Source organism: Pelodiscus sinensis, chromosome 26 (genome assembly GCF_052426305.1).
Source record: "Pelodiscus sinensis isolate ZL-2025 chromosome 26, ASM5242630v1, whole genome shotgun sequence".
Lineage (NCBI taxonomy): Eukaryota > Metazoa > Chordata > Testudines > Trionychidae > Pelodiscus > Pelodiscus sinensis.
Genome location: NC_143077.1, coordinates 21,305,452 through 21,320,283, shown reverse-complemented (window position 1 = coordinate 21,320,283; position 14,832 = coordinate 21,305,452). Strand labels below are relative to the sequence as shown.

Below are 14,832 nucleotides of genomic sequence, written 5' to 3'. Positions count from 1 at the left end.
ACTGGCACGCCCGGCCTGCCCGTGCAGAGCCAGCTGTGGAGGGGGGCTTGCGGCATGGCCGTGAGGCATGGGCGGGGCAGCCGCAAACCCCTCGGACTTGCGCCTTGAGACGAGCAGCGGCTTGGCAGTTGGGTCCTGAGACACCGTCCCGTGCATGGAGCCGCCTGGACGATTGCTCGTGTGCCCAGAGCTCTCTGCTCCCTGCTGGCTCCACACACACCCCCAGCTAGGAGCGTGCTGCTCCCTCCCCTTGCAGTCTGGAGCATCCTGCTCCCTGCCATCTCCCCCCACCCCCCAGCCTGGGGTGTGCTGCTCCCTGCCATCTCCCCGCTGCTCCCTGCCTCCCCCCGCAGCCCTCCAGCCTTGCTGCACTTTCACAACAATTTACAGGGCCTGGGGCTCTGCTGCAGCTGCGTGTCCAGTGGGAGCCCTGGGCCCTGTGGAGTCGCAGGGCCCCAGGGCAGCTGCTCCTTGTGTGGGCAGGTCTGTGCCTGCCACGAGCTGGGCGCCAGGCACGTTGGCACTCGCCCCTGTGAACTGCCACAGGCTCCCTGCGAGCAGCAGCCGCCCGACGCCACAGGCCAGCAGCCTGCTCCACCCTGGGCCCCTCGCTCTGGGGCTGCAGCGTCCCCCTCGGCTGGACACGTTGGCTGCTTGGGGGGCTGCTCTGTAACTGACGGGGGAGGGGCTGTTGTAACAGTGAGGGGAAGGGGGCTGCTCTGTAGCTGACGGGGGAGGGGCTGCTCTGTAACTGACGGGGGAGGGGCTGCTGTAACAGTGAGGGGAAGGGGGCTGTTCCGTAACTGACGGGGGAGGGGCTGTTCCGTAACTGACGCGGGGTCTCTTGCAGCACAACATGCCCTTCTGGAGGATCGCGAGCCACGCAGACCTTGTGTCCCTTCACCAGGCCCTCGAGCTGGACTTCCTGTAAGGAGCCGAGCCCACGTGGCCCCTCTCCACGTCACGGGGCAGGAACCGTCTTTCCCCTGGAGGAAGCAGGCAGCTAATGCAGACTCTACCATGCAGGTGGCGCCCAGTCCCTGCCTCGAGCCCGGGTACCACCAGGCCAGGGCACCAGTGCAGCAGCTGCCGTTCTGTTGTTTCGAAAGGGAGTGGCTGAAGCGAAGGGGCTCTAGCTGGAAACCCTCAGCGACTCCCTGTGCGTCTGCTCGTGCTGATAGAATAGCAGCCGCCCTTGTAAGCTCCTCTCTCCTCCTGCCCCGTAGCTAGAGACACTATTTTGATAGAAGAGTCCAGTCTCTGGGGGAGGGTTGAACTTCCCCATCTTGCAAGGCCAGAAAGGCTGCTGATTTTCATGGGAAATAGGAATGAAACTGTTGGCCCTGCCCCGTCTGCAGAGCGGTTCATTTAGTGCCATTTCTGTACCTGCTTTTGCTCCAAGGTGGCTTGCTGGCTAGTGGCTAGGGGGAAGGGGGCGGGTCCAGGCCCTCCCTCTCCCCAGGGAGGAGGCAGGCCTCCGGTCTCTCTTCAGCCAGCACAGATCCCTTCCCCTCCCCAGGCCTCTCTCCCAGTCACGATGTGCTGACTTCTAGCCTGGCCAGTGGCTAGTGTCCGGGCGCAGCACCATGCTCCCTGGCCGTCAGCCTGCTGGGGGGACAGGAGGGTCTTCCCTTGGGCCCAGTTCTCGCAACTTGTGCTAGGAAGGGAATGTCAGTGGGTTGGTTCTTCCAGGTCCACGCGTGTCCAGTACATTCCTGTTGCTCAGATTCCTCTTCCCGCTGCGCTGCTGCAACCTGTGACAGCGCCAGGCGACCCTTTGCCAGCGGGACATGGAGCCCTACAGCCACCAGCACCCAGACAGGGATTGAGCTACCCTGGCCTGTCAGCCAGGGCGTAAGTGACAGCAGCTCCCTGCCAGATGAGCTGTCTCCTAGCACCGCCATGAGCTGCTCCTTGGGGCTCGACTCCTGCCAGCCAGGGCTGCCCGGCTTTCCCCTCCCCCCGAGCAGTTCTGCCTCTCGCTCCGCGTGGCCGTGGCAGCCCCATGTCGCTCCTCGGAGGGCCCTGGCCACAGTGGAGGGGCCTCTCACCCAGCAGCAGCACAGCCCTTGCTCTCTGCTCCGGATCCTGCCAAGGGGATGCTCTGGGAGCTGACACTGAGTGGACCGAGCAGCCCCGTGTGTTGGCCACGGTTCCCCGGGCCTGACCACTCCCCGGCCAGCGACCTTCAGCATCTCCAAGGGGAGCCTGAGCAGCATGCCCTGGTGGGGCCCAAGGCACTTTCTGGGCATCTGGCTTGCGCCAGCCCAGCTGTACGGGCCTGGGCAGGGACAGAGACACTGTGGCCCCTCCATGAGGGCCCTCAGCCCCGCTGACCCTTGGGTCTGCCAATCTAGGCCCAGCCAGAAAGGGCAGAACTGGGCCCGGGAGGAGGGGGGGGTCAAATGGATGTTCTCTTCGCCCAGCCCGGGGCCAGGCGCATGCCTGCCTTTCACTGGCCATACACTAGGCACTAGCTTTGCACTCTGTCCTTAGGCTGGGGTAGGCCCAATCCAGCCTGCCATGGGGGCAGAGGGGCCTCCATGCGCTGCCCAACACCCAGCATCATCCTTGCAGCTCCCTTTGGCTGGAAAGCTGCCTGGACCATACTTGCAGGAGCAGGCAGCTCACGGAGCCCCCTCCACCCATGGGGCATGCCCCACAGATGCGCACGCTGGCTCCAGCAGCGTTTGGGGCCATGGCAGGCGGGGAGTCTGACCATGAGTAGGCTGGGCTGCTGGCCAGGAGCTGCCCTAGGGTAAGCCCATTGCAGGGCTGGCGTGGCGAGCAGCCAGCAGCCACGTGACAGTTCCTGTTCCAAAGAGACAGATGCCGTGTGCAGCTGAAGATGAGACGTCTGCTCAGACGTCTGGTTTCTAGAAGCCCCTCTCGTCGGTGAAGGCCACTAGCCAGCCAGGTGCTCTCTTGTAAGCATGCAGGAGGCGCTTCATCCTGTGAACCTGAGCCTGTTTGGAACGTGCGTCTCGGCCGCAGCGAGCGTAACGTTGGATTTGAAACCTGTGCCTTAAGCAGGGGAGACGCCCCTTCGCCTCCGTCACCGCGCCAAGTCGAACTGAGGGGCCCTGCTCGGGGGTCCCGGTGCCTCGTGAGTGCGGAGCCAAGGTACTTAGCAGTCAGAGAGCTGGCAGGCTCTGCTGTGTGTTGCAAGGAGCCACAGCCAGACTTGGGCCGAGTGGAGCCGGTGACGTTTCCTCGCGCTATTTATACGATGTCTCCTCGAATGTCTGTAAAATACTTTTCTACCAGGAGGTTGATGGTACATTTGTGTGTAATGTTAATAAAAGTTAACTTGGCTGTTTTATTCACTCCTCTGCTGGCTGCATTTGTGAGACTTGTCCCAGGCGAGGGGCTAGTGGCCTGGAGCTCTCCTCACAAGAGGAGTGTTCAGGACCATTACAGCCCCTGCTGCCTTCTGCTCTCCTGCTGCTGTTTGAGGGGTGGTAGTTCAACCAGTCGCTTGGCCAAAGCTACAGCTGGAAAAGTTGCACAGCCCCTACGAGGCTCCCTCCGAGCCCCTTGGGCTGCGGCGTGAGTCTGTGTCCTCAGCTTTGCTGCAGCCCAGTACTTAGTGATTGGCTGCTGATGCGCGCAGGTTCCCAGCAACTGGCAGGGCTGCGCGACCCTTTGTATGCAAGTGGCCAGGGGCCCGCTGGCCCAGATGTCGGTTGCAGTGTGTGTATGCGGCCGAGGGCGTGAATGGCTGGGCTGTGTTCAGTGCGATGGGAGCTGTCCTGTGAACTGGAAAAATAAAGTCTCTTTTCTGTAGCAATTGCTGTGCTCCGGAAACCTGCCTGTTCATCCCGCCCAGCTGGAAGTGTTTGCTGTGGAGTAAATGGCACTGATGCCATCCGGCTGGAGTCAACCCTGCAGCAGCTGGCCTGGAGGGGCGAATGCGGAGTCTGCTCCTCGTGGTTCAGGCCAGACTTTGGCCTCTGTGCTGTGGCTGCCAGCGGGGCAGGCGTGTGGCTGGGCGGAAACCACTTGCTCACGCCGTGCTGCGAGGAGAGGCCTGGATCAGTTCTGGCTTGCAGGGAATTTGTGGTTTAAATTCTAAGTTTTTCTTTTCAAAAATAACGTCCACAATCTCCTAACGTTTAGGTCAAACTACTGGTGCTGAACCCCGAGCCTTTGGGCTAAGGTCCTTCTGTAGAAAAAACAACCAACGGGCTGGGAGCACTTTAGAGACGAACAAAACACGTAGCTGGGATCATGAGCTTTCGTGGGCACAGCCCCCTTCTTCAGATGACTGAGTTATGAGTTGGGGATGTGAAAATTCAAAATAAATAGGCCAGGGGATGAGGAGGGGGGAGAGAAAGAAAAAGGGGGGGCTGGAGACAGAGCCTCATTAAGTATCTGGAGAACGGGGCTTAAACCAAAGCAGATAAAAATCAAAGTCGATAGATTCCTAAACCAGGAAGGACGCCACTCAGGGAGCTGTTAGCACCTTCAGTGGTTATTAAATAGGTAGAGTCCCCAGCAGTCCATTAGCACGTGAATTGAATGTGTGGGTGAACTGGGATTCCAGGGCTTCTCTGTATTTGGCTTGTAGAGCTGGCTTGTGACAAGCCAGCCACCCGCAGGTCTGTCAGACTGGCTAGGCAAGCTACAGTGCTCACCAACAGGCCTCTGGATATTCCCTTTGCACATATCCAATGTGTCCATTGGTGCTTTCCCGCAGAGACCGTCCAGTCTCTAGAGCAGTGGGCACTGCTGGCATTTGATGGCAGAGATCAAATGACCCTTTGATTTTGTGGCGGATGTTGTTTGCTTCTGTAGAAAGCATCTCGCTTCTCAGCTCAAGCTTTACCAAGGGCCCGGTAGGCCCGGTGCTTGATCCTGGGGGGTGCAAAATCATCACAAGCATTGGGCCCAGCTTGTCTCTAGGAGACAGTCATGTAGCTTGTCTGGATCATCCACTGAGCCCGCTGGTGGTGGAGGGGGGGGGCGGTGTGTCATGCAGCTACGTTATAGCTTGTTCTCAGTGCGAGTATTAACACCCTGGCAACTTCCTCTCCAGCTCCTGCAAAACCACTGGTCTGCCAGCCCCTGCTTCGGGATGGGGCAGGGCACATCCAGGAAACTGTGTTCTCTGTCACCTTGCCTGTGCACGGCCAACCACTAATTGTGCACGGCCCCCCCTTTCCGTAAACAAATGCACTACTGCAGTACAGGCAGGGTGTGGGCTGCATGAGCAGGCGCCTTGGATTGCTGCTAGGGCTTTGGTTTCTGCAGGGGAGTGGGGAGCAAGGAAGTTTGTAACGGGGGAAAAGGAGCAACACCAGTGTCAAAGCAGGACACTGAGAACCAGGGACCATTCTTCAGAGGGCAATCTCAGGTGCTGATTTCAACACCTGGAGGTGGGGCAGGGGCGAGGGGCAATGACCATGGCTGCAGGGCTGAAAAAAGATCCTACGGGAATATGTTCAAGAGCTCCCTGTACCTCGGTGTAAAAGGAGCAAGCACTGAAGGTAAACAATGCACCAGGACGCAGGGCCTGCTCGTCTGAATGAAACACGGAAACTGCTCTTTGGACGATGTCTGCACAGGCTCTGGAGCAGCGGTTCCCAAACCTTTTGGCATCACGTCCCCCTTCTGATTTTTGAGAAACCCTCACCCCCCCCCCCCCCCAAAGAATAGCAGCAAAACTTGAGGTGGGATTGACGGGGGTGTGTGGCTGGGTCACCTCACGCCCCCCCTGGAATTTCTTCACGCCCCCCAGTTTGGGAACCCATGCTCTAGAGTAAACTTATTCTACCCTCATTTTTTCAGCCTGCCTGCCACGTCTTACTCAGTGAGGGAATGACAGCTTAGGTTTGGCTGGAATGCACATCTACAAATTTCAAAAAGTTTGTGTTCCAAGTACAATGGGTATGTTTGATGTGGGAATATTTATCAATGACATTTTTACTGTTACTGCTGGACTTCTGAAATGATTTTTTTATTGCTCAGCACAATTAAACTACTTAGGTGAGGATTTCTTGTTTAAAAGTAAAGTTTTATGAGGCATTTATGAACACTGCAAGTGTAGCAAAGGGGCGCAGAACTCTAGATGACAAGGGGAACCTGAAACTTGGATCGCTGCAGTGCTCATTCGCTAGATCTACTAGCCCGTGACTTCAGTACGATTCCAGGGATAAGGGAGAATGTTGAATTGCAAACACTTCCCGACCCACCACGTTGCTTCGACTTCGCCGAAGAGAATAAGGGGATTCAAACTGGTTCTCCCCAAGATGCATGATGGAATTCATTGGTTGACTTTTGTGCTATTTATTAAGAACTGGCCTATTGTGAAGAAATTTGACAGCTTATGGAACTATCAGGGCCAGAGTAGTCACCAACGGTCTACAGCGAACTGCAGGGAGAGGTTTTGGTATATTCCGTTAACCACCGCCCTTGTCAAACTGCCGGACGACTGGGACTGTGTTGCTAATGCTGTTGGAAATGTTCTGAGACTGCGAGGAAAGAAATACCCAGCAATAAAGATAAATGGAAAGCAGTAAAGAAGCCAGCGGCTCCAACACTGACATTTCGGGGAGCAGTCTTGGCCAGTGAGGGATTGTCACCACTTGCCCTGCAGCCTGTATTGCCTCACGATACTTTGCTGCTGGAGCTCCCACCGTGGGCTCCTCACACAGCAGGCACGTGCCACCGTGGTGCAGCAACTGAAAGCCCAGCAGCCTCTCAGCATCACACCAGTCACACTCTGCAGCCCACCATTACTCCTAATGTGAACAGACTGGCTGCCTTTTCCAGGAGGTTCCAGTAGTATTGCTGCCCAAGTTGCTTTTGACTTTTCACCCACAAAGGGGGAGAGAATGGAGGGTGCTTTTGCCCCTCACTTTTAGAACTGCAGTGATCCTGGGATGGCCCCCATCATAACGGGCTTCCCAGCTGAGCCCAGGGAGATGTGCAGTGGGGGGAGGAAGGGGATTTCCACTCCCCTTCCTTATCAAAGAATACCCACTTCATAGAAGACGATCAGCTTTGATTAGATCTAGTCGGGGCCTCGGCGTGGCCGTTGTCCCAGCTGTGTCTGGTAACTACACTTCAGTCACGATTTCTGCTTCTGTTCACTTTCCATGTAACGTTCTATCTTACTAGTGACCAGCATATTCGTCAGTTTCCACTGATGCTGCACAAAGTGTATTTTGTACAAAGATGATTCTAGTCCATGTGTCTAGTCTAGTCCCTCACAAACACACCGACTCCTCGTCCTGCCAATACAGCATTTCCAACGCACAGCACCACACCTAGCTGCTCCTGCCATGACGTGGTTATCCAATGAATCCCTCAGTCATACCAACCATAATGCATGCCAGGGCGGGAGGGGAACCATTCACGCGGGACCTTTGCTGGTGATGTTTTAAAGGAAGTTGCTAACTGATCCCGGGAACCAGAGTTGGCTGAGATGCCTTTCGCAGGAGTAGTCTCGTCTGCCAGCACAGAGAATATTTTCTTCATTTGGACCAATTAATTCAAAGTTGAAAAATTCATTCGGCTTAAGAAAACTTGTCTTTCTCTTCCAGTTTGATTCAAAATGAGGAGGGAGGAAGAGATTTTAGTAGGAATTTAAGTTCCAGTCACTGCCACTGTAGGCATAGTTGAAAATTCTCTTAGGACTGACCTGCATTGTTTTAATTTAGGACCCTATGGGACAAAAACATTAGCACAATCCCCTCTCTTCAGCATGGCAGCTCGCTGGGTCTCAGGGTGATGAAGGTGCAGAGTAGGGATGTTAAATATCGGTTAATTGAATAGTTGATTAACCTCATGAATTCTTATTGGTTAGTCGACTGTTCTCTAGGCCCCGGGCCGTCCCTGTCTGGGGGAAGGGTCTGAGCTCCCGGACCCGGCACGAGCCAGAACTGAGCCGGGCTCCTGGCCCATCTGGCTCCTAATACACTTTGAAGAGCCGCAGTGGGGATAGGTCCAGGACCCAGTGCAAGCTGGGACTGAGCTGGGCTGCTCAAAAATGTGCCCGCAAGGGAGCCGGGGAGGAGGATGCATGTAGCCTGTAGCATCACCCTGTAAGTGTTTGCACATCAGTTAATCGACTCCACTATTCCGTGCCTAGTGCGGGATCCTGAAAGCGGGGGGGGAGGGGGGTAGCAGCCATGACTGTGACGCTTACACCTGCAGCCTCTGTCTTTTCCTCCCCAAGAGCCTCTCCTTGAGGGTGCACGCAGGGAATGGCGGGCGGGACGGCCCCACCCTCTCTCTTCTGGGCACCAGCCAGGCCTACTCTTCTACACACCAGTGTTGGTGCATTAACTTCTGGTAGGGTTGCCAGATGGGTTTCCCAAAAAATACTAATCTCTCCCCCCCCCCCCCCCCCCGGCTAAAACAGGCTAGGGGAAAAATCTGAACTCATGTAATGCCCTGATCAGTGAATCCCTCCCTTTAAGAAATCAGTTCTAACGATGAACTATTTTGATAAAGACATTTCTATAAAAACTTAAGGTAACTTTGTTTAATAAAAATAAAGTCTAGTGTCCAATTCCAGTTACCACGCTCAGGCAGCTTCACACAAATGAGCAAAAAAGTGACTTATGGAATAATAGCGAGTCGCCATTTCCTGACATACTGGCTCAAGCCTGCTACCTCTGAGCAGAGGAGGGGTGGCCCTGGCTGCAGCAGGCTCCTTGCTCCTTGGCATTTGCAATGTGGCCGGAGGGGGGCTCTGGACGTTCACTCGGGGAAAGTGGAGCCCTTGGCCCTGCCAAGCTGGGGAGGGCTGGTCTCACAGGCAGCCAGGGCGCGCGTTAACCCCCCCAGGGCCGATTGGCTCGTGGCAGATCAGACTCAGTGGGGAAGGGCGTGAGACGCCAGTTGAGACGGGATTTTGGAGCATCTTGGAAACAGAACCAACTGGACTAAAGCCCGGTGCAGCTCCTGGCCCTAGGCCAGGCCTGAGCACAGCCAGGCTCTAGTCCGGGGGGGAGGGTGGGGACATCAATTAGTGGAGCTTTGTTCGAAAAAGGCAAAGGGTTGGTGAGCGGCGCGTTCCCTCCCCCACCCCGAATTCTCCCCATTTCCCTCCCTTCCCCCACCCCCTGAATTCTTGCCATTCCCCTCCCCCACCCCCTGAATTCTCCCCGGTCCCCTCCCCGACCCCGAATTCTCCCCGGTCCCCTCCCTTCCCCCACCCCCTGAATTCTCCCCGGTCCCCTCCCTTCCCCCACCCCCTGAATTCTTGCCATTCCCCTCCCCCACCCCCTGAATTCTCCCCGGTCCCCTCCCCGACCCCGAATTCTCCCCATTTCCCTCCCTTCCCGCACCCCCTGAATTCTTGCCATTCCCCTCCCCCACCCCCTGAATTCTCCCTGGTCCCCTCCCTTGCCCCACCCCCTGAATTCTTGCCATTCCCCTCCCCCACCCCCTGAATTCTCCCCGGTCCCCTCCCCGACCCCGAATTCTCCCCATTTCCCTCCCTGCCCCCACCCCCTGAATTCTTGCCATTCCCCTCCCCCACCCCCTGAATTCTCCTCTCCCCTCCCCCACTCCAATTCTCACCTGCTTACCCATCTGTCCCCTGGGGGAAGTGCTGAACTAGAAGCCGGGTCTCAGACACAAACCCGTTTTACGTTATTTACCACCATGTTTATCCCTTTCGACCAATAGTGAACTGACCCTTCCCAGCGGCCCCTGCGGTGCCATGGCCACCCCCTACCACCAGGGAAACGCCGAATGTAGCAACAAAACCCGAGTGGTCTGAGAAATCACATGCAAATGGCAACGCTGCAGGGGCTGTGCACCAGGGCCGGGAGGTTCCCACTTCATGCCGCTGGAGCAGCGCAGGCTGGGCCTGGCAGGGAGATGGGGCAGGGCCTGGGCCCTGCAGACCTGAAGTCGGAGGAGCAAGGGAGGAGTTAGCTGCAGTGCAGCGGATCCAGGGCAGGGGCCCGCTCAGATCCAGCTCTCATGACACTCCCTGCAGTGAGCGCAGCCTGACATAGGACTCTCAGCTCCCCGTGCTGGGTGCCACCTGTAGGACCCCACATGCCAGTGCTCCCAGCCTGCCCCCTCCACTCTCCGCCCTGGCCCCGCTGCCTGTTCCAGGGCTGCGGTGCTCGGACGCAGGGCAGGCACTGAGCTGGCTGGGCCAGACTGGAACGGGGTCCCCGGCTCAGAGCCCGGAGCTGAGAATCCCTCCAAGACGCCTGTTGGCCTGGACGCTGTTCTCCCAGCTTCGCCCAGCCAGCACAGATCACGAGAAGTGGTTCTGGCACAGCTGGTGCATCCGTCTGTTCACAAGGGCCGGCGCCGCGCCAGCTCGGAAACCCACGGCATCGTCGGCTAGCTCTTCTCGCTGGTCCCCTCCTTCCCCTTCAGTACCATCCACCACGTCCTGGCTAGGCCGGGCCCGCAGCGTGGGGTGGAACCATCCGTAGTAGGTGAGTCTCAGTAGTAGCCCCAGCACAAAGCAGGCCAGGGCAGCAGGCAGCATGGGGAGCAGGTAGGCGCGCTCAGGCAAGAGGGCGTCATACCAGAGCCAGGAGCCAGCCAGCAGCACGCTGTCCACCAGGAGGAAGCTGTAATAGATGGCGCTGCGGTGCCGCGTCTGCCCCTCGGCCACATTGAACCAGCAGAAATACAGAATCACGGCCACGGTGGCCCTGTAGAGCCACTCCCGCCTGGGGCACTCCATGAAGTCCGTGCCCTGCAGCCAGACCCAGAGCAGAAAGGCTGCCCAGACCCCCAGGAAGTGCAGGCCCACATAGCGCGGGAAGAGCGTGGCGAAGAGCGCGAGCACCAGGATGCGGGGGCAGAGCAGCAGGAAGTTCCACAGGAAGTAGAGCGCGGAGGAGCGCTGGTCCAGCTCCGACTTGTCCAACAGGAAGGAGCGGAGGCACTGGTGATAATCCAGCAGCGCCCACGCCACGCACAGGGAGGCTGTGCAAATCCCAAGCCCTGCGGGGGACAGTGGGGAGAGGTGCTGGCTTCACTCCCGCGGCATCAGGGCCTGGCGCAAGGAACCCAGCCCCCAGCTCCCAAGGGCCCTGGCCAGCCGCCCAGCCAGAGGGTCTGTCTCCGCCGTTCCTGTTCGCCTGCCCCACTTGTGCTGGAGGAAGCCCCAGAGACGCGTAGGCAGTGCCCAGCCCTGAGCCGCGCCCCACACCACAGGCAGCGCCAGAGAACGGCAGGGCCTGGGTGCCAAGAGCCACAGGCAGGGCGGGCACCGTGGAGCTGGGAGGCTGAACAGCCATCTCCTTAGGGCCTGGACCACGGTGACAAGCCTCCAAGGCCTCGGCCAGTGGTGCCCTGCTGCTTCCTGGGCCCAGCTCCTCCCGTCCGCCCGGACCCAAACGCCCAGGGAACCCTGGCCTGCCGGAGCCAGTGGAACAGGAGCTGGGGGCTCGGGGTTGGCCCAGATTTATGGCCCCCTGGGAAGCTCCAAGAGCCAATCCCTCTCGGAGGGCACTGCCCCACAGGTGCCCAGATGCAGGGCGGTGCCACCCCCATACCCGCCTGCGCGCACTGCTCCATGGGCCCAACACCCCCTTCCTCGGGGCAGGGCCCTGCTTCCCCCACCCTCCAGCCCTGGGTCTGGGTGATTTTCCCTGCCCCCCACATCCCAGCCCTGCCCCTCTTCTCAAAGGTGCTGGGAAGCAGCCCAGAGGGCACCTCAGTACCTGCAACCAGGCTTTCCTCAGCAAGACCCTCCGTGCAGCACACCCTGCAGGGGCTGGCCCGGGTGCAGAGCCAACGTGAGCGTGAGGCAGCCAGTCCCTCGAGCCTCACCACCCAGCTCTGAGCTAAGGCTCAGGGCTGGGGCCGCTAGCACAGAGCCGAGGGCAGGCTGCAGGCCCCGCTGCCACCGCCGGGCTCCAGAACTAGGCCCGGCTCTTGTATCCTTCAGAACCCGGAGCTGCAGGAGCTCCAGGGATTGTTCCCTCATCCTGCTGCCCTGCCCCCGCCGCCGGGGCTGCGCCACTCACCCTGGAACGGCTCCAGCTTGTTGGTGTGCAGAACGATGGCCACAGCGAGCGTGAGCTGGGGCGCGCTCTCCAGGAAGGTCTCGAAGAGGCGCAGCATGCTGATGTCGTGGGACAGGAAGACAGCGTAGTGTCGCTCCTTCGGGGCAGCCTCCTGCCGGCACACGCGCCAGCCCACTCTCAACACGTGGAGACACCTGCACAGACATCGCAGCCTTGCCGTGAGGAGGCTCCGCGCCAGGCCACACAGACACAGTGCCGTCCGTCCATCTGTCACGGGGGCGGGGGGATTCCAGAGCCAGCCTGCCCCCCACAGCCTGCTTGGTCTAGTCTCTCAGGTCCAGGGAGATCCCATTTACCTGCCTGTCCCTGGCAGCTCCCCACATGACCAGCCAGCTCTCCTGACACGGGCCCTACCGAGCGCCTGCTAATGCCAGGGCCCGCCACAGGGTGAGATCTCTCTCTTGTCAAATCACTTCTCCCCCGCCCAGGTTTGGGGTATAATCCATCAGGAGGGAGAAATCCAGGGGTCATTTCCCCCCCAGTTTCAACGAAAACGACTTTTGCTCTGGATTTCACGTTCCCTACGTGTTTGAGACCCTGGCGCTAGAGCACAGGGCACCTCAAATCCGCTGGCCCTGGCCCAGAACCAAGAGCGAAAGTGGCATGTTACTTTCTAGTCCCAGCTGAGCAAAGTGCACCCCAGGCAATTGGCTGACATGGCGACCAGCAAAGGCGATTAACCAACTCAGTTCCAATGCAGAAGTGACGTCTGCTTTTCCCACCCAGGTGGCAGCCTGGCCCTGGGCCCCTCAGCCATGTGCGTCCGAGCCCTGGGCAGAGAATGAACAAAATGCTCCCCAAGGTGCTGCCAGACACGGTGCTGGGGAGGGACAGGGCCACGTGAGCTCAGTGCAGCACTGACCTGCCTGCAGCCTCCGGCCACAGCACTGAGTCTACGGGGGCAGCCACAGGCCTAGGCAAAAGAATCATAGAATCCTAGAGCACCAGGGCTGGAAGAGACCTCAAGAGGCAGCGAGTCCCGTCCCTGCCCTCGCGGCACCATCGAGACCAACCTGCCAGGCATCCAACCTGCTCTTCAATATCCCCAGAGAGGGAGATCCCACAGGCAACGTCTTCCCGTGTTTATCTCCCGACAGGCAGGAAGGGGTCCTCCGAGTCCCGTCTACACTAGCACTCCCAGCGCGACTACTCCCAGCAGGGCAAAGCCAGCCGGCCAAGGGGGCGTATTTTAGGGGAAATAGCTGGAATGGATAAGAGGGGTAGGGCAGCTTCGGGCTCCTCAGCCCCAGCAAACAGCCCGGTTAGCTGAATCACCACTGGACCACACCAGAGCAGCCAGCCCTGGGCTCACGGGAGCTGAGCGTGGCTCACGTCGGCCTAGTCCCAGCAGACAGGTTTGCTGACAGCACAGCTACCCAGCAATGGCTCCTGACGCTTGCACCAGTCCCCCTGCCTGGCTAACGCTCCCGTGTGCAGCCATGTCTGCGCTGGGTGATTTGCTGGACCCGCCATGGACTGACACTGCTGCAGCAGCGCACGCGAGGGCCCAGCTACCCGAGTGCTGCATCGGCGCAGGGGCAGCTGCAGCACCTCGTGAGGATGCTCCCACGGGGGCAGATTCCACCCCCGGAGGCACCGGCTCTGTCACCAGCAGAACTCGCCTGGGCTGCAAGAGCTCAGCAGAGGGGCCCCCTTACCTGTAGAGGTAGCCCAGCTGGAGGAGGTGCAGCACGTCCCGGCAGCGGTCACTGGGCAGGTCCTGCTCCCCGGGGTCTGTGTGGAACCAGGCCCAGCTGAAGAACTGCACGGCCAGGGAGGAGAGGCCCAGCAGCAGCAGCACCAGGCCCCCCCACAGGCAGTGCCCAGCCTGCAGGTAGCTGGAGGCCACCCACAGATCAGCCACCAGGTCTGCCAGGAAGGCAGCCGTGCCCAGCAGGGCGAAGAGCAGGTCCAGGTAGCGGTACCGGGGGGGGGAGTAAGCGCCATGGCCCGAGCCTGCCATGGCACAAAGGGACCCTGATGGCACCGCGCCACCCACCCTCTGCCTGCTGCACCAGCCCCCGGGGACCCCTCGCCAGAGACCTCCCCGCCCCTTCGCCCCCCGCTCCCTCCTGCCCCTTTACCCCGCACTTCCCCCCGCTCCCTCCTGCCCCTTTACCCCGCACTTCCCCCCGCTCCCTCCTGCCCCTTTACCCCGCACTTCCCCCCGCTCCCTCCTGCCCCCCTTCGCCCTCCTGCCCCTCTACCCCCCCCCCCAGCTCCCTCCTGCCCCCCTTCGCCCTCCTGCCCCTCTACCCCCCCCCCCAGCTCCCTCCTGCCCCCCTTCGCCCTCCTGCCCCTCTACCCCCCCGCTCCCTCCTGCCCCTTTACCCCCCGCTCCCTCCTGCCCCCCTTCGCCCTCCTGCCCCTCTACCCCCCCGCTCCCTCCTGCCCCTTTACCCCCCGCTCCCTCCTGCCCCCCTTCGCCCTCCTGCCCCTCTACCCCCCCCCCCCGCTCCCTCCTGCCCCTCTACCCCCCCCCCGCTCCCTCCTGCCCCCCTTCGCCCTCCTGCCCCTCTACCCCCCCGCACTTCTCCCGCTTCCTCCTGCGCCCCCGCCCCCCCGGGGCCTCTCCGCGATCCTTGCCCCGAGCGCTCCCGGCCCCGCAGAACCCCCCAGCGAACTTCGCCGGCCGCGGGCGGTTCCGGGATGGGCGCGGCGAGCCCCGGGGCAGGGCCCCGCCCCGCTGGGCTTCCCCCGGCCCCGCCCCCGCTGGGATCCCGGGCCCGGGGCGTGACGTGGTGGCGGCGCCCGGCGGGCCGGTTTGGCGCGGGCGGGAACGAGCCCCACGTGGGGCTGCAAGAGCAGGAAC

The 14,832-nt window shown here is 60.3% G+C and overlaps 2 protein-coding genes across 8 annotated transcripts in view; one reads left to right on the top strand and one right to left on the bottom strand.

Moving 5' to 3' along the window:
* The window catches only part of EYA3 (EYA transcriptional coactivator and phosphatase 3), a 157,485-nt gene extending 154,163 nt beyond the window's left edge, over nt 1-3,322 (top strand). For all 7 annotated transcript variants that reach the window (XM_075908770.2, XM_075908768.2, XM_075908766.2 and 4 more), the window contains one exon: nt 851-3,322. In XM_075908770.2, coding sequence (XP_075764885.2) covers nt 851-931 — 81 coding nt within the window. In that variant the 3' untranslated portion in view covers nt 932-3,322. The remainder of the gene's footprint in view (nt 1-850) is intronic.
* Nucleotides 3,323-9,498: 6,176 nt separating this feature from the next.
* On the bottom strand, nt 9,499-14,068 carry XKR8 (XK related 8). Its single transcript, XM_025190591.3, has 3 exons — nt 13,679-14,068; nt 11,961-12,154; nt 9,499-10,932 (listed from the first exon to the last, which is right to left on the bottom strand). The coding sequence occupies exons 1-3, from the start codon at nt 13,981-13,983 to the stop codon at nt 10,229-10,231; spliced, it is 1,203 nt and encodes a 400-aa protein (XP_025046376.2). The 5' UTR covers nt 13,984-14,068; the 3' UTR covers nt 9,499-10,228.
* Nucleotides 14,069-14,832: the final 764 nt, after the last annotated feature.

Bases quoted from the DNA above. Each gene is read 5' to 3' on its own strand.
- XKR8 (XM_025190591.3), bottom strand. From the start codon at position 13,983: ATGGCAGGCTCGGGCCATGGCGCTTACTCCCCCCCCCGGTACCGCTAC. The intron at 12,155-13,678 runs GTAAGGGGGCCC...ATGTCTGTGCAG, and splicing joins CAGCTGGGCTACCTCTACAG to GTGTCTCCACGTGTTGAGAG. The intron at 10,933-11,960 runs GTGAGTGGCGCA...TGTCCCCCGCAG, and splicing joins CAAGCTGGAGCCGTTCCAGG to GGCTTGGGATTTGCACAGCC.